The sequence below is a fragment of the Malurus melanocephalus genome, unplaced genomic scaffold (genome assembly GCF_030028575.1).
Source record: "Malurus melanocephalus ecotype Western Australia unplaced genomic scaffold, MMel_1.1 scaffold_224, whole genome shotgun sequence".
Lineage (NCBI taxonomy): Eukaryota > Metazoa > Chordata > Aves > Passeriformes > Maluridae > Malurus > Malurus melanocephalus.
Window position 1 is genome coordinate 981,111 of NW_026623456.1, and position 22,596 is coordinate 1,003,706.

At 51.2% G+C, this 22,596-nt stretch overlaps 2 protein-coding genes across 2 annotated transcripts in view; one reads left to right on the forward strand and one right to left on the reverse strand.

Annotated features, from left to right (window-relative positions):
* The window catches only part of RNPEP (arginyl aminopeptidase), a 9,757-nt gene extending 1,900 nt beyond the window's left edge, over window positions 1-7,857 (forward strand). Inside the window, exons 2-12 of the mRNA XM_057374346.1 lie at window positions 2-148; window positions 534-674; window positions 2,268-2,416; window positions 2,945-3,061; window positions 3,178-3,413; window positions 4,195-4,308; window positions 4,549-4,661; window positions 4,976-5,084; window positions 5,666-5,890; window positions 6,459-6,601; window positions 7,597-7,857. Coding sequence (XP_057230329.1) covers window positions 2-148; window positions 534-674; window positions 2,268-2,416; window positions 2,945-3,061; window positions 3,178-3,413; window positions 4,195-4,308; window positions 4,549-4,661; window positions 4,976-5,084; window positions 5,666-5,890; window positions 6,459-6,601; window positions 7,597-7,761 — 1,659 coding nt within the window. The 3' untranslated portion in view covers window positions 7,762-7,857. The remainder of the gene's footprint in view (window position 1; window positions 149-533; window positions 675-2,267; window positions 2,417-2,944; window positions 3,062-3,177; window positions 3,414-4,194; window positions 4,309-4,548; window positions 4,662-4,975; window positions 5,085-5,665; window positions 5,891-6,458; window positions 6,602-7,596) is intronic.
* Window positions 7,858-9,745: 1,888 nt separating this feature from the next.
* Window positions 9,746-22,596, reverse strand: part of LZTR1 (leucine zipper like post translational regulator 1) — a 35,893-nt gene continuing 23,042 nt past the window's right edge. Inside the window, exons 12-20 of the mRNA XM_057374349.1 lie at window positions 22,244-22,339; window positions 21,004-21,187; window positions 19,026-19,195; window positions 17,029-17,185; window positions 15,626-15,752; window positions 14,410-14,559; window positions 14,099-14,204; window positions 13,315-13,395; window positions 9,746-10,578 (exon numbers count right to left, since the gene is read on the reverse strand). Of these exons, the coding sequence (XP_057230332.1) occupies window positions 10,462-10,578; window positions 13,315-13,395; window positions 14,099-14,204; window positions 14,410-14,559; window positions 15,626-15,752; window positions 17,029-17,185; window positions 19,026-19,195; window positions 21,004-21,187; window positions 22,244-22,339 (1,188 nt within the window). The 3' untranslated portion in view covers window positions 9,746-10,461. The remainder of the gene's footprint in view (window positions 10,579-13,314; window positions 13,396-14,098; window positions 14,205-14,409; window positions 14,560-15,625; window positions 15,753-17,028; window positions 17,186-19,025; window positions 19,196-21,003; window positions 21,188-22,243; window positions 22,340-22,596) is intronic.

Consider the following 22,596-nt stretch of genomic DNA (forward strand, 5'->3'; position numbering starts at 1 on the left):
CGGGGAGCCGGCCGGGCAGGAGCTGCCCGTGGAGAGCCGGCCCTTCGCCAGCTATGGCAGCGCCCTGCACATCGCCCTGCCCCAGCCGCCCCGCGCAGGGCAGCTGCTCACCCTCATCATCGACTACGAGGCGGGCGAGGGGCCCGGGGTGAGCGGCGGGACACCGGGGACACCGGGCACGGGGGACAGTGGGAGGGTACCTGGGAGACACCGAGCCCGGGATGAGCAGGGGACACGGGGGGACACCGGGCACGGGGAGAGCGGGGGTGGGGCGAGGGAACAGCGGGCCCGAGGTGTGAGCGGGTGGGTGGAAGGGACACTGGGCCCGGTGGGACACCCTGGCTCACAGGGACTGAGTGGACATTGGATATGGACTGGGGGCCACCAGAAGGGGTGACCTGGTGGGGGGATCCACGGGACACCAGGCCTGGGGTGGGCAGAGACCCCCTGGTTGAGAATCCCCTTCTCAGCTCCTTCTGCAAGGAGCAGCTGTGGTCGACCAGCTCCTCAGTGAGGTCTTTGTCCCTCCACAGGTGTGCTGGCTGTCCCCTGAGCAGACAGCGGGGAAGCAGAAGCCCTACATGTACACGCAGGGCCAGGCCGTCCTCAACAGGTCCTTCTTCCCCTGCTTCGACACCCCCTCAGTCAAGTTCACCTACTCAGCCACTGTGAAGGTAAGTGGAGTCCCGGGAGCTGTCCCAGCTGTTCCCTCACACCCAGTGGGAGTGAAACCCTCCATGAGTACAAAGTTTGCTGGAGAAGAAAGTCCAGAGGAGGCCACGGAGGTGATCCAAGGTATTATCCAGAAGTGCTGGAGCCCCTCTGYTCTGGAGCCAGGCTGAGAGAGATGGGAGTGTTCAGCCCGGAGAAGAGAAGGCTCCACGGAGACCTCAGAGCCCACTCCAGTGTCTAAAGGAGCTCCAGGAGAGCTGGAGAGGGACTGTGGACAAGGGATGAAGTGACAGGACTCAGGGAATGGCTTCTCACTGCCAGAGGGCAGGGATGGATGGAATATTGGGGACGAATTTCTCCCTGTAAGGGTGGGGAGGCCCTGGCACAGGGTGCCCAGAGAAGCTGTGGCTGCCCCTGGATCTCTGGAAGTGTCCAAGGCCAGGTTGGGCAGGGCTTGGAGCACCCTGGGATAGTAGAAGGTGTCCCTGCCCATGGCAGGGGGTGGCATGGGATGATCTTTAATTTCCCTTCCAGCTTGAACTCTTCTGTGGTTCTGAGCTGTCAGGTCCCTTGCAGGAATGTGCTGCAGTGATGGGGCATCATAGCAGGGACACKGTTTCAAATCCTGCACCTCAGCTAAGAAATCACTCACCTGTACTCAGGCTAATTTTTCTTTTCTATGCCCGTTTAAATGAAGACAAGCAGCCCCAGGGTGCTCCTGCCTCTCCCCAGTGGAGAGCAGTGCAYGCTCCAGCCCGGCCATCCTGCCCAGAGCTCCTGGCGTTTGCAGCCGCGGGAGCTGAGTTTGGGGGGAAACAGCTGGAGGAGGGTGGTGATGCTGGGCTGTGCTTGGTCCTGGTGGCAGTTCTGGAGCTTCCAGGAAGGAGCARCTGCTTCCCGATTCCCTCCTTGTCTGCATGTGTGGGCACGTGGTGACACTGGCACCGGGCCGCCACGGCGTGCTGGCCTGCTCTGGGTGAGGAAAGCTGCCTGCTGGTTGACACCAAGCCATTGCCAATGGCACGTGGTGGCATGAGCTGATTTATTTTGCTTTGCCAGGGCAGAGCCCCTCTGCCTTTGCAGGTGAGCATGGAATGGGGCTGTTGCTGAGCTCTGCTGTGATGCTCTGTACCAAGGAAATCGAATTCCCTGCAGCACCATGGGGYTCGCCCCATGTTTGGGATCAGGGATTCTGGATCACTCTCCCTGGGCTCAGCCCAGGCTGGTGGATTGGCTATGGGTTCTGTGTGTGCTTGGGAACAGGAAAAATTAATTGCACAATAATTGGGAGGTGAGCCAGCATCCTCTGCTCTTACATACTTGCAACTTCAGCATTTTCTTATTTCCTGGTACCTCCAGGAGCACCTGGGGCAGCTCCAGGTATCCTGGTATTGCAGGGATGCAGCTGGGATCCCAAGGGGGAGCTCAGGGTGTCAGTGCTCTGCTGTGCTCCCCACACCCTGCAGTGCCCACGGAGATGGCATCTTCGGGCTGGGACACATTTGCTATCAGACATTGTGGCGTCCCAGCTRGCTTAGCTGGCCTCCCATTGTGTGTACTGTGGGTCTAATGGATGCTTTTATCCACACGTTCAGGTCCCCGAGGGCTTCACGGCTGTGATGAGTGCCACGAGCTGGGAGAAGCAGAAGGATAACACCTTTGTATTCAAGATGTCCCAGCCAATCCCCTCCTACCTGATCGCTCTGGTTGTTGGGGACATCGTGTCTGCTGATGTTGGCCCAAGGTGAGGGCTCAGGAGGGCCCCAGAGCTGTGRGAGCTGCATGGTGAAGCTCCCCTGGCAGCTTCTGCTCTGAGGGGCTCTCAAGAGCAGAGACTCTGGCCATAAACATGGCACTGTCAGTTCCTGGCTGTGTCACCAGACTGAGCTCAGGGGATCAGGGTCCTTCTCATGCTGGAGAGCGAGAAGGAGCCTTGGTGCTGTGTCCCCTCGTCCTTCAGAGGGTCCCTGACTCTGCTCGTGTCATCTCACACATGAATGAGGGCAGCAGATCCCCGTGCACACAGTGTCCCATGTTTCCTCACAGGCTGGTGCTTTCTTGAGTTCTTGGCTGCCACTGCAACYATATAAAAGCCCTTTGACATTCAGACAAGGAAAGAAATCACAGAAGTTTGCACTATTGGCCTCTTTAGATGCCTTTATCAGCAGGATTTTATTTTTCTATGGAATAACCCTGTGCAATTTCTGTCTGATGAGGCAACAAGGTGAAAGTCCCCTAATGGTTAAACTTCCTCTTCTCTGCGCTTGGCCAGGAGCCGTGTCTGGGCTGAGCCCTGCCTGATTGAGGCTGCCAAGAAGGAGTACGACGGGGTGATTGAGGAGTTCCTGGTGGTTGGAGAGAAACTCTTTGGACCTTATGTTTGGGGAAGGTATGGCTGGAAGGTTCCTGAAGGATCTGGTTCCCGAGGGCCAGGGAGGGAGTTTCCCTCTGTCCCCAGCCCCATCTGCAGGAGCAGCGGGGTCTGAGCCCAGCCTTCCCTGGCAGGTACGACATCCTGTTCATGCCGCCCTCCTTCCCCTTCGGYGGCATGGAGAACCCCTGCCTGACCTTCGTCACGCCGTGCCTGCTGGCCGGGGACCGCTCCCTGGTGGATGTCATCATCCACGAGATCTCCCACAGCTGGTTTGGCAACTTGGTCACCAATGCCACGTGGGGCGAGTTCTGGCTGAACGAGGGCTTCACCATGTACGCCCAGAGGCGCATCACCACTGAGGTCTACGGTGCGTGGCCGTGCCTGGCTGTGGGGTGCTGAGCCCTGTGTGGGTCTGGGGTCTGTGTCCCACAGCTCAGCACATCCCTCTGAGGACCTGTGGGGAGGGAGCCTGCACTGCATCTCGCAAGAGGTGAAGGGCAGGCCCTGGGGGGTTCTGTGARCWGAAGGAGAGTAGGGTTAGATCAGATATTGTGAGGGTGGGGAGGCCCTGGCAYAGGCTGCCCAGAGGAGGCTGTGGCTACCACATCCCTGGAAGTGTCCAAGGCCAGGCTGGACAAGGCTTGGAGCGACCTGGGACCGTGGAAGGTGTCCCTGCCCATGGCAGAGGGATGAACAAGATGATCCTTAATGTCCCTTCCAGTCCAAACCAGTCTCTGATTTCTGGTAGCCTTTGCTCCRAGATGGAAAGATCCTGCAACCCCTGCCAGGGATGTGGGCACTGTGTCCTTTCTGAGCCTTGCCTTCCTCATGCTCYTGCAGCTCCCTTGTGGAGCTGATACCTGCTGTCCTGAGCTCCCCCAGGACACGCAGTCCTGTCCAGTGCCTGGTGCGTTCCCAGCATCATTTGCCRCATCCATATGCATTTAAGTGGCTCTAGAAACCTCTCGGTACCTGGGGCTGGGTGGCACTGTGCCTCCTGCAGCTCTGCCACCCCAGCTCCGTGCCAAAGTTTCCTGCTCTCCCAGCCATGCACTGATGCCGCTCCTCTCCTGTTCAGCGCCTGCTGTGCCCGCAGTGCGCAGGGCTCTGCCTGGGCTCCCCGAACGCCTCCGCTTGTCTCTGCCCAGGTTTGCCCTACACCTGCCTGGAGGCTGCCACGGGAAGGGCTCTCCTGCGCCAGCACATGGACGCCACGGGGGAGGACCACCCGCTCAACAAGCTGCGGGTGGTGATAGAGCCAGGTCTGTGGGGTGTCCCTGCGCTCTGGGGGAGTGGGACRGTGATGGGTGGGCTGGGGGGAAGCTGGGCTGTTCCACAGCTGGCAATAACACCAGCACTGGTGGAGGGACCTGGGAGAGGCCATGGCTGCAGCAGGGATGGGACAGGCTGTGCCAGCACAGAAGAGAGAATCTCGGTGCACWCGAGGGCTGTGGTGTTTTGCAGGTGGGCAGAGGATTTCTGAGGGTTTTGCCTTTTTCTAGGTATCAATCCAGATGAYACATACAATGAAACGCCCTATGAGAAGGGCTACTGCTTCGTTAGCTACTTGGCTCATCTTGTGGGCAACCAGAGCAAGTTCGATGCCTTCCTCCAGGTGGGTGTGAGCTGCAAAGTCCAAAATGCCATGGCAGGAGACCAGGGCACAGCAGGATCCTGGGAAGGACAGGCTGAGAGGGTGGCTGGGGAGAGGAAGAAGAGGTGAGCAATGGGAATGTTAATGGGGGAATAAGGTGAAGGCAGAGCTTAGCCGCACACTAGCAGCTGGTGCTGGGAATGTTCAGGGGTATCCCAGGGGATGCAGGGTGTTRGGCAGTCCCTGTAGGGCATTGGAATGAGTTCCCCCATGCGGTGGAGCACGCAGAGGGGTGGGCAGCACTGCTGGGCTGACAGCCCCATCTGTCCCTGCAGGCCTACGTGAACCGATTCAAGTTCCAGAGCATCACCGCAGATGACACCCTCGGGTTCTTCCTGGAGTACTTCCCAGARCTGAAGGAGAAAGGCGTGGACTCCATCCCAGGTGAGCACAGTGCCATCCTGGCCAGTAAATGGGGGCTGCCACTTCACAGTCCCACACCCATGGGTGTCGGAGCTGCTCATATWCCCTGGAGCCTTCGCACACTGGTTTGTGTGTTTTACCGGAGATGCTGCCGAACTGGCTCTTTGGGAGGAGGCATGACACTGGCCAGCTTGAATCAGGCACTAGCCCTGGCTTGGGCACGTGCCAGTTCAGCCTGAATTTTTCCATCCAAACTCAGACCCTGCTCTGCACTTGGGGTGTCCATGACTCAGCCTGGTGAGTCTGGTGAGCACTGTGATCAGGCCCAGACAGCATTCTGGGCTTAGCCCAGCTTTGCTGGAGATCCAGGCTTGGCAGGAGCTCAGTGCTGGAGCCAGCTCATCCCGCTGGTGGCAGTGGGGCTGATACCTCACCACACCCTGAGCCCACATGGCTGAACAGCTCACCCCATTAGTCTGGGGTGGTCACCATCCTCGGGCAGGTTTGGTGGCACTGGGAGAAGGCAGTGAGGGGTCTGGCCAGCAGCACCTCTTGTGGGGCTCAGGGATCTGTTCCCAGCTCTCCTTTCTGCCTCACTGCAGGGTTTGAGTTTGACCGCTGGCTGAACACGCCAGGCTGGCCACCCTACCTGCCTGACCTGTCACCGGGGCAGCAGCTGATGAGGCCGGCRGATGAGCTGGCAGAGCTCTGGGCAGCCGACAGCTTGAACATGGAGGCGATCGAGGCTGTGGACATCACGGGCTGGAGGACGTACCARCTGGTCTATTTCCTGGATCAGGTCCTGCAGAAATCCCCCCTCCCTGAAGGTGAGTGCCAGGTCACTGCCAGGGCTCTGGTGCCCGGAGGAGACACAGGGTGGCGTGTCCCAGTCCCGCCAGTCAGCCGGGGATGTGAGGGCATGTCGGGGGACACATGGGTGTGTGGCCATCAGCTCCTCTCCACCTGCTCTGTGGGTCCTGGTGCCAGGGAAGCCSCAGTCAGTGTGGTGGGGGATGGAGAGCCAGGGAAGGTGTGTCCTGGATGTGTGGAGACGTGCAGTCCTGCTGTCCTCAGGCTGGCTCTGCTGGGCTCTCAYGTCCCCATGTCACCTCAACTCTCCTTGCTGCCTTTGCTGAGGAGTCTCTCCCCATTTTGTGCTGGCACCCCAAGCCACCAGCATGTGGCCCTGCAGGGCTGCCCAGCCTGGGCAACACGAGYACCCTCCTGCCCAGAACCAGCAAGTGCCTGGGCTGCTCCAGAGCTGGGGAGGGGCCAGCACTGACCCGAGGCTGGGAGGATCCCAAAGAATTCGCAGCACAGCTGGGATGGACCCACAGGGCTCCCTGGGAGCTGGGCAGAGTCCCATGGGGGATGGTGACCACTTCCCTCTCACAGGCAATCTGAAAAGGCTGAGCAAGATGTACCCCAAGATCTCCAAGGCCCAGAACGCTGAGCTGCGACTGCGCTGGTGCCAGATCATCCTCAAGAACAACTTGGAGGCCGAGTACAGCAAAGTCAAGGACTTCCTGCACAGCCAGGTTTGTTCCTGGGCAGTGGTGGCTGTGCCCAGCAGCGTGCCAGTGGGGAGAAATGGGCATGGGGCAGAGGGCCTTCAGGGCCATAGGGAAGGGTTTGGCTCTTGCTTTTGACAGCCCCACAGGCTAGTTTGGGTTGGAAGAGACCTTAAAGCTCATCTTCCACCCCCTACCATGGGCAGGGACACCTTCCACTAGTCCAGGTTGCTCCGAACCCCATCTAACCTGGCCTGGAACACTTCCAAAGATGTGCCAAGGCCATACTACCCTCACAGGGAAGAACTTCTCAAATATTCCACCTAACTGTTCTCTGGCAGTGGGAAGCCATTCTCCCTTGTCCTGTCATTCCAGGCTGTAACCAAAGTCCCTCTCCAGCTCTGTTGGCACTAGAAGGGGCTCTAAGGTGTCCCTGGAGCCTTCTCTTCTGCAGCTCTCCCAGCCTGGCCCCAGAGCAGAGGGGCTGCAGCCCTGAGAGCATGTCCAGAGGAGTCTATGCTCTGTCCATGTGTGTCTTGTGCTGGAGACTCCAGAGCTGGGAGTGCTCCAGGGTGGGGGTCTTATGAGGGCAGAGGGTAGAATTTCCCCCTCACCTGCTGCCCACTGCTGGGGATCAGCCTAGGACACAGCTGGCTTTCTAGGCTGGGAAAGCACATGGCCAGGTCATGTCCAATTTGTCACCCACAAGTATCCCTTCTCTGTTGGCTGCTCTCCATCYTTCCATCCATTCTGTATTAACCCAGGTGTAGGACCCTTCACCTGGCCTTGTTTAACTTCATGAACTTCTCAGGGCCTGCTCCTTCTCCAAGGCCCAGGTGTTCTCCCCTCTCCAGGTGCCGTGGTGCCAAGGGCTGCCCACAGCACCATTCCCTGCCCTGTCACGCTGCCGTGTGCTTTGTGCCTGGCTAAGGGCAGGGCAATGCTGGAGCCAGGGACCATKTGGGGCATCACCCCTGGGGCCAGGGCAGGGTTTGGACCGTGACCCCGCTCTGTCTCTGCAGGGGAAGCAGAAGTACACGCTGCCCCTGTACCGTGCCATGTGGGGYGGCTCCGAGGCCACGCGGGCCCTGGCTATGGAGACCTTCTCTGCTACGGCCCCCCAGCTCCACGTCAACGTCCAGAACTATGTCAAGAAGATCCTGGGCTTGGCAGCGGCTGAAGCCTGAGGCAGCCTAGACTCTGCTYTCTCCGCCGGTGTTCCTGCTGGCAGGACCTCAGTGCCTCCTGCACTGCACATTTCCTTAATAAAATGTGTAATTTTTTTCTCTTGTGTTTTTCGTGTTCCCCGTAAACCACGGGCTCCCTTTATGTGACTCCCATCCCTGCTACTAGCCCTGCTCTGGGCACTCTGGTTGCTGCTGGCTTCTGGTGCTCTCACTGGAGGGATGGGCTTGGCCTTAGTCCCTGCAAGGCTGGAGCAGCTCCTTGCCCTGATCCACACTGATCCTTGCCAGGCTCCTGCCCTGCTGCTGCAGGTCTGGTGTGGCAGTGGAGACATGGGAAGCTGGTGCAGTGTGGCAAAGCTGGGACCTCCTGGCTCTGGTGCCCTGAGCTGCTRCTCCAGAGCTGGGGATTGCTTCTCCACCTTGCTCTTTGCCACCATGCTGGGTCTCACATTGGGTTGTGGGAAAGGGTTGCTCCTGCTCTCTCTTCAGCAGGCTTTAAAGAACCAGTAGGGCTTGCATGTGGCAGGGGCTGTAGGAATAAGACCAAGCTGGACAGCCACAATGTTCCTTACTCCTTATCAAATGCAGGGAYATGAACACCCACATTCCAGTACAGAACTGCCCAAGGCTGCAGGAACAGCAGTAAGGTGTGAGCCTGCTGGCCATGAAGGCCCCCAAGGCAATGATAACAAGAACACCCTGGGAAGCTCACGTGTACCCCAGTGTGTGCAGCCCCCACAACACCTCCCATCCTCTGATCCCTTAGGAAAGCCAGGGATGTCCTCTCAGTGAGGTGCACAATCCTGGCACTCCCACAACAGCAGCCCAGGAGCAAATCACAATGGTTTTTCACACCTTAAATCTCTGACCCAGCACTATGGTCTCTACAGCCGTKACCAAGCCAAGATCCTGCAGTGTCCAGCTGAGAGGTGTGGCGGTTGTGCACTTCCTCACAGGTGGGCTCAGGACTTAAAGAGGACTGGTTATGGCATGTTGAAACCAACCCATTCAGCCTGAGAAAAGGAGACTTCCCKGGGCAATGGGTGTCCTCTAGTGGATCAGCATTACGGGAAATAGATTGTAGTGTTGTTACAAGTTGCCGTGTAGAACCTTTCTCCAGCTGCCAGTCTGGTTTCCCAGGGAACACAGAGCCTGTCAGTACAATTAACATGACCTCTGGTAGGAGACTCCACYATCTATGAGGCATCTGGAAACAATCCCTCTGGTTTAAAAGGTGCCCTTGGCTCTCAGAAGCACCTGTCACCTCTGGTCTGACTCACCTGAACAAGCCACCAGGGAGACAGATGGGGTGGTCCCTAAAGCACTTCCCTTGGATTCAATATGTGACATGTTCTCCATTGCAGACTGCAATACCCTCGGCACACCGAACACGTGCAGGTRTGTCAGGCTATGGGATGCTGGCAAGGAGCTCACAACTGCTGCTCCAGGAACACTTCATTGAATGAGTATTGTGGCTGCAGGGGTGGGAATGTGAGGGCTGGGAGCTGCATGTCTCGGCAAGGATCCTGCACCACTYCAGCTCCAGCCAAGCAGAGAGCAGCCCCTGTAGCTGGACCAGGACAAGGTTTTGATTCCCAGCTTGTCACTCCCTCCTGAGGCACCCCCAAGGGCTCTGGGCAGGACTGGGACAATTACACCAGCAGACACTTCACCAACCCCACATTTCTGGTGCTCTCCAACCAACATCATCCAGCAGTGGGGAGAGGTGAAGCTCCTCTCCTCTCCATTCTGCAGCATGGGAAGCATCCAGCACAGAGCTGGSGGTTGCAAGGGGAGGGAACAGGAACTGCTCCTGCACAGCCTGGAAAGGGCACTCTGCCTTCATTCACCTTCCTGCAAAGGCAAGGGCTCACAGAGACTTCAATATAAAATTAGTAACAAGATGTAACACACTTATTTTTAACAATGTGACCTTCATCAAGCTCTGAACGTTTTTTACTTCATTTTTTTTCCAAAATGAAATTCAAGTCAATCATGAAATGCCAGGAGAAGATGTTAATTCTTTATTAATAAATAGATTTAGAAAGGCTTAGCAAGACAGGATTAATGGATTTTATGGTCAGAAAGGACTGCTGTAATCTTCCAGTCTGACCTGCTGCAGAGCACAGGTCTGGATTCCCACAGCCCACCAATCCAGGCAGTTKCACAGGGGTTTATCTGTTAATCCACACCACAGAGTCTCTGAAAAGTCACTATATTCTGGTCCGAAGGCCAGTCCCCGGCGAACACCATGCGCTCTTGTTCCCAGTTTCATTCTGTCTGACTTCCCCTCACAGCCCCTGGGGCTGGGTCAGCTGAAGCTCTTTAAATAGTATTCTTTAAATATTGTGTTTCTAAGGATTAGTGACTCTCTTACTCATGACTGCTGGATTTTACAGTATGGAAGTAATAATGGGCTTGATTATTAACATAGTAACTCCCCAAACCATGTGGAATTAATTCACGCCTGCAATGATTTCAAGTCYACATTTGGATAACAAATGTAACAAAGCCCAAATGCTGCACAAAGGTACAAATCTAGCAAATCCAGAGAGAGCACCTCAGCTGTCCCTGCTCCTCCAGGGCTGCCACAGTGTGCAGACACTGAGCTGCTCAGTACGTAATAGTAAACCAGAGAGCCAGCACTAAAGTGCCAGTGTTTTGGAGGAACAAATGAGAAGGTGGATTTACCAAGGCATGTCATATGTCTGCACTCAGCTCCGCACACTGCTTGTCTGAGATGTGGGTAGCTAAGGAATCTATGATGTCAAGGAGGAGGAGCTGACTGAGAGAGCGGAGATTTGGCAACTTGGAGACCTTCAAGGAAAACAGAACAGAAAAAACAAGAAGAAATTAAAACCCTCCCCAAATCACAGATCATTATCCTTTTACCCCTGACACTCCACAGCATGGCAGGCTGGGCACAGACAGTGTGAGATCTCAGCTGTGGGGCAGAGCTGCAGGGAACACACAACTGGGCCCCAGTCAGGGCTTAGAACCAAATTCAGACTGCTGGGAGTGGAGAGCAGCAGGAATCTGCCTCCAGAGCTGCCCCTCTGCTGCTACTGACAGCCCCACTGCTAAGAGACATGGACTGAGCAYTCTCCTAAAGCAATGTTAGGCACCAACACAGCCTGAGCTATGGGATCTGTGTTCTTGCACTGAGAATGTGGCTCAGAGCCTGATCTCTTTGCTCCTGTGCTCCTGAGGAAAAGCTCTTCTCAGTGTCCACGCTGGTTTCTGCTGGCATTCTTCCTGCAGTCAAAGCAGGTCAGCAGAGCACTTGCCAACAAAAACCTCCACATCAGMTAGATGAGAATCTACAACAAACTTGACGCTTTTAGTCTGTTCAGAAGCTCAACTATTAGCAAAAAGGAGCTCTACACATTCCTTCCTTCTCCTCAAACTCATAGTAAGGAGCCAGTAACCCCTCTGCTCTGTTCAGAGGCACTGACACGCTCCCAGCCTCCAGGCAGAGTGTGCCCCAGCACTCACCCACCCACCTCACCTGAACTGAGATTATCACTTCGCTCTAGGGCAGCTGCACTGGGATAAAGAATAAAAGTGTCCTGAGCAACCTCAGAAGGCCAGGAAGGAAAAGGCTGAGGATGCTTTCAGAAAGAGCTCAGGAGGTGCTTGTAGCAGACTCCCCAGTCTAAAGGTCTGCCAGGACTGGGAGGGAGAGAGACCCCCTTAGCACTGGTGGGACCCTGCCCCCGCCCCAGGCAYGCACTGTGGAACAGATCAGGGTGTCACTACAAACACGTCACAACAGCAGGTTTATTAAGGCTTTTGCACAACACTGACACACAAGAGCCTGAAAACACATTGCCCAAAGCAGTGAACCTCTGGGAAACAGCTCTTCAGTAATGTTCCTGCTGTGGAGAAAACTCCTTAACAATCCATAYCCAGAGCAGCATTAAGTAACTGGAAGAACAGGAGATCCCACAGCCAGAGACCCGGCCTGCCCGAGCCCCAGTGACCCACAGGACTTGTGCCCGAGAACAAATCCCCTTCAGAGCCTGTGGCTGGCCCTGGAGCAGAGCAGAGAGTGTCCGTGCCCAGCCACACTGAGTCACCCAGCCCAGGCCAAGAATCACACACTGAGGCCTCTCAGGCCAAGGGAAAACATTGCATAATCGAGATTTCTCTGTGCACATCTGCTTGACAGTCTTCCAGCCACGTTTTGATGAACACTATTCTACCAGTCAACAGTTTAAATATAAAACATTTCCCCACATCCTGGTGAGGAAGCACAGCTGAGGAACGCCCTCCAGCTCCCACTGCTGCCTCCCAGTCTTGCAATGTCCATTTCCCCCTCTACATTCTGGGGAGAATCACACTAACCTCTTTGTCCTCCTGTGACCTCCACTGGAAGTGATTCTGTGCTATTTCAGCCCTCAGCAGCTGCAAGGCACTGACCCCAACCCCAGGGGTGTCCTGTACTCTGCMGCGGGACCACTCCCCATCCATGCTGAACTGGGACTCCACAGGACTCAAGGGGCCAGAAGAAAGGACAGGATGAAGGCAGAGGCTATAATCTCACCAGGACTCTCCTCTGGGAGTGATTCCTGGATGCTGGTCYGCTCTCAATGCTTTTCATGCATTTTCAGTTATTTCTGAATGTAAAATGCATCATGCTCCACCAACTTTGGCATTTAATGAAGAGCCTGAACACCTTCCTGTCTCCTCTCCAGACACTAATGGGATGTAACAGTGCTCTTCTTCCCCAGGAGGATTGTGAGTTTAAATATACAAAGGAGAGCGAGCTACTTGAATATTAACTAGGGAATTATTATCAGTATGTGTGTAGCATCCAGAAATCCCAATTCCTGTGATTTATCTACCTATTTCAGCAATGCTAATGAGTTGAGCAATGAACTGATGACATGCTGGGGAGCTCTCAAGGAGGGATCACATCTCACAGAAACGACTAAATGACAATATCCTTATTCCCTCAAGTGAGGACAGGAGTATCAGCACATCAGGCTCTTGACCTTTCCTGMCACTAATGCATAATCCCACCAAATCAGAACCACAGAATTGTTAAGACTGGAAAGGACCTCTAAGACCATGGAGTCCTTGAACATGGAAATCACAGAGAGCCCAGCCAGGACATGATAATTTGTTTTAGAGCACATGACAATATAACATGTGTGACAGAGAATACTTCAAGGGAAATATGAGGAGCACAGTGATAACTGCTATTGAGAGAGAGATTTATGCCCTCAATACACAACAAACTTATCCTGCTATACACACAGGAACTCAACGAGGGCATGGCACAAAATTAATTGGAAATGGAAGCAATTTTGGGTAACTTCTGGCTTGGAAGAGCTTCACATTTTTAGACCAGCTTGTTCTAGTCTTTCATTYACTTTGGTGTGAGAAGTGTGCCTAGCAGTCCTGTCAGTGAGTGTCAGTAACATACAGCCAGCTCTCAGCTGTCTCACATGAGGAAGAATGAAACTGATTCCTATATTAATGTGTCTTTGACCAAGAGAGTGACAGAGGACAGCAGCTCTCAAAAGCCACAGAAAAGATGCAACCAACCTTGGTGAACTGGTGGACGATGATGTGAAGGCAATGCCTCTTCATGTCCAGGGCCTGGGTCTTGTCAGCTGCCTCTAAAATCTAGAGCAGGAGTAAAGATGTGATTTCCCTTCTGCACAGCTCAGATGCACTAACAGCCTTGACCCAGAGCAGGTAACTTCTCTTAGTTAGGGAACATCTCCATTTTGCATTACAAACTGAATCTTTTCCAAACTGTTCAAAAATAAGCCTTGGATTTAAAATGTATGGAGTCCTCAAAAGCTAATCAGCAGAATTGCTTCTGCTTTGCTGCAGAGGTTCAGGCTGCCTGCCTGGGAGCTGGCATTGGCACTGGGGGCTTTCTTACCAAACAACATCTTTTGTTAGCTCAAGCTCCACTGACAGATCCTGTCAGCATCACTGATAAAACAAGACTAATGTCTGTCACCTGCAGATCACCATTTGCCCTGGAACAAATGTCTGCCAAAAAGGGTTTACAATTGAGTGCTGAGCACATGGTGATCTTAAAAAGACCTTTAGAAACACGGTTCTGTGATGGGGATGAGCCCTCAAGGAGCCAGGTGAGCAGTACCTGCTGAACGCTGCACCACAGGAACAGAAGTGATACAATAGCAGGTAAGGAACAATGCTGCTGAAGGCTGGGCTCTCACACATGTCATGACACAGGGCCACTGCCACTGCAAGGGTCTGGGCAGTCTCAGTGAGCTGGCACTGGAGGTACCCACTTGACCAGACCCCTTGGCTTTCCTCTAAGTGACTAATCCAAGGGCTTGGGGACAATTACCTGGAGCACATTTTCCACTGTGACATTCATTTCCAGGTTCTGCTTACAGTAGGCTTGGAGTCTGTTGTTGGAGAAGCCGTAGTAGTAAGGTGCTGCAAAGAGGTATCTGTTCATCCCATTGAGGAATAAACCAGAGTGAAGGTGAGAGCACTGAGGGCAGACAAATCCACACGAGGAGTGCATGGGCAGAGCCTGTGGTACCCCCCTGACACACCACTCTCCCAGCCTGTGCCAGGCAAGCTGAAGAAAAGGGAAGACCTGCTGAACACCCACTCAGACAGATACTTCAATTCCTTCAGATTTAAGGATACAGGGAGTCTTCAGGAGGCATGTTCACTTCTCCATAATAGATGTATCTAAGCATGGACTCAAACGCTTGCTTGCTGGGAACCATTTCACCGATAGAAATGTTCACTTGCCCATCTTCTGGCATGAAGGAACGGAACATGGCTTCAAAGTAGCTGGAAAAGGAAATACAACTGATCTAACACATTCTGCAGACAGATGGTTTAACCCAGTATTGTTCAAAGGCTGCTATTCAGAACTGCAGCTTCCAAAGCAACAGATTCAGGTGACAACCTAGGCAAACACACTGCTAATTTATCTTTTTCATATATGTCTGCCAGTGAAAACTCCAAATATAATCCCCTAATTACCATCAGAACTACCTGAAATTCGTCTGTTTCTTGAAAATTAGGACACATGGTGCTTTGATTTTTTTCTCTAATTTGCATAAGACCCAGCAGAGAGCTTAAAGCATTATGAATTTCCTTGGTATCTACAGGCTGCCAATCATCAGGGCTGTTTTAAGAGCTGTGAAATGCTTCTGGTAAAATACCACGATAACTACTGGGTCTGGAAAAAAATTGTGACAGTATTTGAAACAGAAATTTTATGTGAATACTTCATTTCTGGTAGAACATAAGGTGCAGGACCACAGAATATACAAGTACAGGACACATCCACTTCATCCATGTCCTGAGGAGGGAGAACAGACCCACCTTCAGCAGCGTGGACTACTTTCTCTGCATAAAGCATGGGAACACTCCAGTCTCTGTCATGCACCATTTTTTGTTATATTTACTCATAACCAGTCTTAAATATCAGAAAGTGAGAAAGAAATTCAAGTTCCACATGATTCAATAAGAATTGTTCACTGTCACAATGCTCCTTCTGACCTCAGTGGACATCTGTTGCTTTCCACTCCACTGAAACCACCTTACGTTTTCCACCCTTTTTCCCTTCCTGTGATTTTACAGATGCTTTGTCTTRCAGTGCAGCTTCTCACACACCCTCTGGAGAATCTCTGCAGTTTTAATTTCCTCCTATCCTTCCCTGCTGGGTATCCAATGGAAAAAAAAAAAATTGATCACTACTGCTTAAAGGCTTATTACACTCACTGAGCAAAGCTGCATCTTAACACTTCATGCAGATATAAGTTCCTCCCTGTCTTCTAAACSAAGCCAGCTGAGCAGACTGCCCAGCACTGCACTGCCCTTTGCACACTGAGTTGGGAACAGGGCTCACCTGGAGCGAGCTGCCAGGATGGCTTTGTGGGCTGGCCGTGGGTGCCCATCTAGGAGCAGGATGATATCACAGAATTCAGTGCCAGCTCCTTCCAGGTAAGCCTTCATGTCCTGAATTAAAGATGTTCCTGAAATGAAATGTAATGAAATAAAGACATGATGACCAGATACTATCAAGCTAATACATGGCCAAGCCAGAGCTCCAGCCCCTCTTTCCTTTGGGACTCACAGTGTGAGTTTGAGGCAAGTCCTTCCTCATAATCTTGGAGCAAAATGAGGTTCACCTTTCCCCACCATAACTCATTCCCCACTGCCCCTCTCAGAACCAGTGCTTTTAGCTCTGCTTTCTGCCACAGACAACAAGCTCCAGCTGTGGCCACACTGACAGCTGCTCTCTACAGGTATGAAAGCTGATTTTCCCCCTCCCTTTTCACTATTTCCRACCACAAGGAATACAAAATTTTGTGTCTTAATGAAAAATCTTTCCCAAATCAGCAACAAAGGCTTCTTTTTTCCAGTATTTTAATCAACCTTTGTAAATACACAACAACTGAGAAATAGAGCACATCCAAGTTTGCTTCAAACTCACTCAGATTTTCAAAGTTCATCTTTCAGTTTTTAATATTTGGTTCTCTCACACCATYCCAGCTCTGGATACAGAACTGGCTGTGCCACCTTCCCAGCCAGCACACTTCTCCCAGGGACAAGTGCCAGTCAAAGCCTTTCTATTTGACCTTCCAGGACTAGCTTCCTTCTCTTTCTCTCCAGTTCCTGATTACTTTTGTGCAGCATTCCACACCAACTGTTTGGTGTGGAACTTTGTAGCCTTGGAAAATTTCATTACATTCCTTGTGTTGTGTGTCTGGATGTTAAAATGTTGAGTAAGACTAGTCCCAAATCAGCCCTTGATGAATTCCTCAATAAAACCATAAAGCAAATCTTTCTCTCCTCCTCCCTATCTCCTATTCCTTTTACACACACAGAGAGCAGTGCCTTATTCACAAGATCTTCCTCCTGCTCCTTGGTGAACACCTACAAGCAGGCTGGTTCCCGTTCAGCTCTGTCACCCTTCAGCCACTTACAGTGACTGTCCACTGCTTTTTTGGGGTCATTCTTTACACCCTTCTGCTCCTTCTCTCATCTCTCTGAAGAGGATCAGGATGGTTTGTTGCAAGAACATGACTACATTTGGCRCATACTTTGATGGGACACTGTTCTGGTTGAAACTCACTGGGGTWAGAACTCTTGTGCACTTTCTCAGTCCGGGAGAGAGCCTGAATAGTTATCCCAGCTGGGAACTGGTGGGCTGCAGAGGGCTGCTTCTCAGACTGCTTCCCAGGTTAAACAAACCATTAGCAATGCCAAACTAGCACAAGGAATTACTCCATAAAGCAGGAAGGTTACCGATGTCGAGTGGCTGGTCAGAGTGTGTTCGGACAGGAGGCTGCTGCTTTCGCCGGACAATCTCCACAATAAGGGACGAAGAAAGATGCTCAAACTCCTTCATCATTATGACTTGATTAAAATGGGATTCCTTCACCACAAAGTTCAGGCAGTGTTCCTTAAAAATACACCAATATTAATTCAAAAATTTATGGTTTAYTGTTTGGAGCCATCTCACAGCATCCCATAAATGTTACATGCTACACATGCCATCAACCACCAGCCATCCTTTCTTTGAACCTCCACATGGATTCTGCAGGTGGAACTATCAATCAGTAATATCCTTATCCTTCCTAAATCATCATTTATGCTCCTACTTGAACAGGAAATTCAGGACAATTCTTAGCATCCAGAAAAACTTGAATACAAATACTAATAAGGAAGAGATTAATTGTCTCTCATCGAGCTGCTCCAAAGCTTTCTAAAACAAGAATCTCAGGAGATACCGAAAACTTCACRGAGATAATGAAGATTGGTTGCTATCTCATAATTCTTAACATAATTAGATACCAAAAGTTAATTAAAAGGATGAAGAGATCTTAACTCTTGACATCCTCTATCAAGGGTCCAAAGAGCTTGGAGGATTCCTTGTGTGGGTTTTGCCTGAACCTTTTCTGTAAACAGAGCAAACAGCTCAAGAGCTCCTGAAGGCTCTTGYGTGATAAATTTCTTTCAAAAATCAGTGTGGTGAAAAGGTGACAAATGAACCARACCTAATGCTAAACAGTTAAGAGACAAAAAAAGGGCACTTCATCTTGCAGTATGAACCAAGGCTTTCCCTCAGGACATTTTCATAAGCAATAACTGCAGTCTATACCAGCTCACCATAAGGTGGGTGGGTACAAATTCACCCAAAGAATCATTACTACTGTCTGTTTTCTGCCGGTTTATTTCACCTGGGATCCAAAATCACCTGGGATCCAAATATCTGTCAGGACCCGTGAAATGTTTTAAACAATGACTGGGATGCCAGAAAGAGCAGCTTTCTACACAGGACTCACCCTTGAGGACTAATGAGCACCTGAGCAGAGAGGATGCCAGCTCAGGGTGATCCTGCCTGACTGGAGCCATTGGAAGAGCCCCTGTCACCCCAAAGGCACCCTGGCCAGCTGGGGACACCAAATCCACCAATGCTTGAGGTTCTGGGTAGCTGATGGCACCAAAGGCTGGGCCAGTATTTACATACTGCCTGCTGATTCTGCTGCTTTCCTCCTAGAAGCCTTTCCTCACCCAAATGCAGTGCACAACACAGYGCCTGAGGAAGTGCTGGTGCACACTGTTTTCTCCAGCCTCACTGTGCTTGTAGCCACCAGCAATATGGTCACTGGTGTGCACAGGCTGAAAATCAGCAGCAGGCACTGCATGGCTCTGCTCTGGCTCTTGGACTGGGGGCAGAAGCTGCTTCCCTGCAGGTTCAGCAGAACTGGCTCTGGGCACCATGCTGGGATCAGCACAGCCAGCACCTCCTGGGCTGCACCCAGGAGTCAACTTTATCCTGACTGTCCCCAAACACCCGAAAGACCCTCAGCCACCACAGAGACAGAGAATCACTGGCACATTTTGTTTTTCAGAGCAAAGGCCTGAGAACAGAATTTTTCATCAGTTTTTCTATCAGTCAGGCAAAAGAACCTATCTGCAGTCTCAGTATATATAACAGCAAGACCAGGAAAAGCACTGGTTCCATCTTGCTGCAGCAAGAGTGAACTGATGAAGAGCCAAAGTCACTCTGCCCTTGACATTCTACAAAGCAGATATGCAAAAATATTGAGCACTTACTGCAAAAAGCCTACATAATATCACAAGCCACTGCAGGACAACCCATGCTAAATATACTCAAACAACTGTAATTATAGGAATGATGAATTTGCAAAASCCGATAGTTTCAGCAAAACATTAATTACATAAATTTTATTTTGAAAAATTTCTTATCCTTTACTGTGTATGCAGAATGTGATTACCTTTAGCTGATCCAGCTGAAGCTTGTTAGCATTCTCACACACAATGAGCACATTTTGCAGATCTACGGATGCTTCAATATACTGAAGGCAGAGCTGTTCCAGCCGAGAGAGCTTGAAGTTTAAGGCCAGTTTGTACACATCCATAATGAGTAACACATCCTGCACRTGACCTGAAATTGGAAAGGGAAAACTGCTGGAGAGACCACAGAACAAAGAGAGGAACCCTTCTAAAAGTATTTATTTTTATATCAACCAGAGCAATCGGAATGGCAGAACAGGCAATGACTGGAGTATTTTTATGGAGAAAAAAATTCCATTCCTGGTTAGATAAAATCTGAATCAATACTAGAAAAGGAGGTTCAGATCTGAAGCATGCAACAGCCACCCCAAAGGATTTCTTAGACAAAGATTTTGTGACAATCTGRATCACAATATTTTGAACCCCTCAAAGGAAAGTGAAGTCTCTAAAAACCCCGACAAGTTCCGGAGCTTGCAGCCCAGTGTCTCACAGTGCCCAGCTGCCAAGAGCCCTGCCAGAGACCTTGAGTTTTACACAGTATTAACAATCATCTCCCTGATTSTGGCAGACCCCAATGAAGGCACTCTGTGCTTTGACTCTGCTTCAGCCTGCACAGACCTATAGCTGGTCTAGGAGGGCTGAAGTGAGAGAGGGGCAGAGGGGACCCTTGTAGGCCACTGCAATGGGGCTACTGGGACACCAACTCACGGAATAATCCCCCATGGACTTTGCTTTCCTCACAGGAGATCTCTGCCCATCTGCTCTAACTACTTTTTAATAGAGAAAAGCCCTCTTGCATGTCACGTGCCTTCCCTGTGTCTAATTGGAAAATCCCATTTGATGAGCATGCCCAATTCCATTAGCTCAGCCTCTGGATGGCTCCCCAGGGTGTTGCTCTCTGAACTGAGAGGAGCAAACAGGAATACAAATGGGTAGGGCAGGGGCCACAGAGGATCCCAGCAGAAAGGGGAGCGCCAGGGAGAACCTCTCATGGGCTGGGGGAAGAAGGGCAGGCTGCCTGGGAAGCCTGTAACAATGGGAAGAGCTCAGGGGTCCACGCCTTCCCTTGGACTGAGGTGTGTCCGAGGCAAGGGTGTCAAAGATGAGCAAATGGCTGGGAGCAGGACCTGGCAATGCCAGCAGAATCCAGGGAGCAGTTCCCTCATCCCCATTCAGTGGGATCATTCCCAGACAGGCCTCCTCACAGGGAAAGCCTTGGCACAAATGTACACCACTTTTTTCCTGAGAATTACCTTTGCAAAGAGGAAAGATCTTGGAATGGAGCTGAAGCAAAGCTCAGTGCTAGGACAGCTGTACCTTACTGTGCCCCATAGCTGGAGCCCCTCAATGTATCCAGTCCTATCCTGCCCCACTCCCATGGCCCCACARCCCTCACCACTCACACAGCCAGGAGCTGGATTCCCTGAGTGGGAGCTGCGAGATCTCAGGCTATTCCTTCCCCACCTACAAGCATTTTCAATTCAGAGAACTTCAATGAATGCATCAAATGGATTTTTCCTTTYTTGAGATATTCCTTCAGATTGGATTTTTAAGAGGTGATAAATACTGGCTTGCAYGCCTTTCTGTGTGGGCTGAGTTTAAAATGGCTCAAAACAATATCAGAAAAAGGAAATAACCCAAATCAGGATAAGATATACAGTCCTTCCAGGCAGGATGCTGTGATGTTCAAAATACAATATTTTTGTTTGTTTAGGTTTTTTTACACCTTTTGGAATGATCAAGAACTTGTTCTTCCTTGATATTTGAAAATAATTAAGGAAAAAAAAAACATGGTTAGTATGCTCTGATAAAAATCTGCTTTTTTTTTTAATCTCAGGTGAGTAATTAAGTGCTCAGAACAGGACCAATCACCAGCAAATGCTTGATCCTGCTGTTTTCAAAACACGTTTACCCCCCTCCCCTCCCTAGTGCCAGTGTTTCCTCACCCTGCTGCCCTACCTTTGCGGGGGTACTTTATTTTATCCGTGTACAGGAACTGCATGAGCACCTCAAAGGGCTGGGCCTCAGCCTCTCTGATGGGCACTTCCAGCAGGGGCTGCAGGCGGCACAGCTTGACATTCCCACCAATCCCATCCTTCTGGCATGTCGTGTGTCCCTCCTCYTCAATGTCTTGCTTTGATTTCTAATGAAACAGAAAAACCACCCAAACATGGCACAAGGCTGTGCCAGTTCACACCAGTTACCACCAAACCAGAGGATCCTTCTCCTTACTCCACATTCTTCATGACCCAAGATCTCTTTAGCTTCAGGATTATCTTCAAGATAACAAGAAATTCATGTATCTTAAGACTCACTGTCCCTTTTCCTGGGACACACATGGATCAGAACACAAGTTCCTGGATACAGGTCAGAAGCAGGATCTTAGAGCAAGGGAGGAATGAACTGCACTGAGCTCACATTTCTGCCCACAGCAGGAACAGCATCACTCTGCAGAGGAGGGACAGGTGGGAGCAGATTCCACAGACCCTGCCTGGCAAAGGCAGAGCTCAAAGTGCTGCACACAAGTATTTTAAAGCACTCTGTTACTGCAAGTTTCACGTTGACAGTCTTTCCCGACATCCTTTGCAGTGGCAAAACAATTAACTGAGGGCCAGTGAGGCATCCACATCTTACTGCAGGTTGTGTGCTACCACATCCCCAAAAGACATTAAATGTTTACTGCAGAAAAGCTGGAAGTAGTTAAAATTAATAGACTTTGATCAGAGAGAGGTACCAGACTTTCAGGTCTGGAAAAAGTAAAAAAATACAAAGGTTAAGGGAACAGAGGCAGCTGAAACCCTTAGCACTGCCTTCCTTCCTTCTAATCTGTCTGATCTTGTGGGCCATGCCCATGACACAGCTCTTACCTTCCCACAGGGAAGGGTACACACACCTCTGTGGGGCGTTCCACGAGATTAGACCTCAGACAGCTACGAAAGCTTCCAAAGATCCACAGTCAAATCCAGATAACTGGATTAACTCTGGCTCCTACATGTTACACTCCTGATACACATCCAGTAGCCTTCGTTAAGACWAACGATCCTCTTTATTTTATTTGCTCAAGAGCACCTTAGCATCAGATGCTGYTCCCCTCCTCCAACTGTCTAGCAGATACAACTTTTCTCCTGACAACCTTATTCCAAAACCTGGACAGAATAAGCCTTACCTTGCCACAAGGTTACTTTTGCAAAATACTCACCTGTTTCACCCTCTCCCTGGCCTGCATGATTTTCTTTTTCAGCCACTTGCAGCGAGCAGTGACAATTGCAGTGTGCCCTCGGACTCGCTCCTCTTTCTGCCAAAGGTAGAAAACACATTCAGCTTTTATCTCCAAATCACATGGTGGTGGCAGATGGCAGAAGTTACAGAAATTTGGGCTGAACCCCAGGTTACAACACATTTCAAGTTAGAGTCAAAGGCAGCCTTGCATGTGCTCTGCACTTACAGATGGAATTCAACACCTATTTCCCCAAAGGCTAATGGCAAACACCATTTGGGAACGAGACTGTGTCACATTCAYTGACTGAAAGCTGCTGTGTCATGTATATTGCT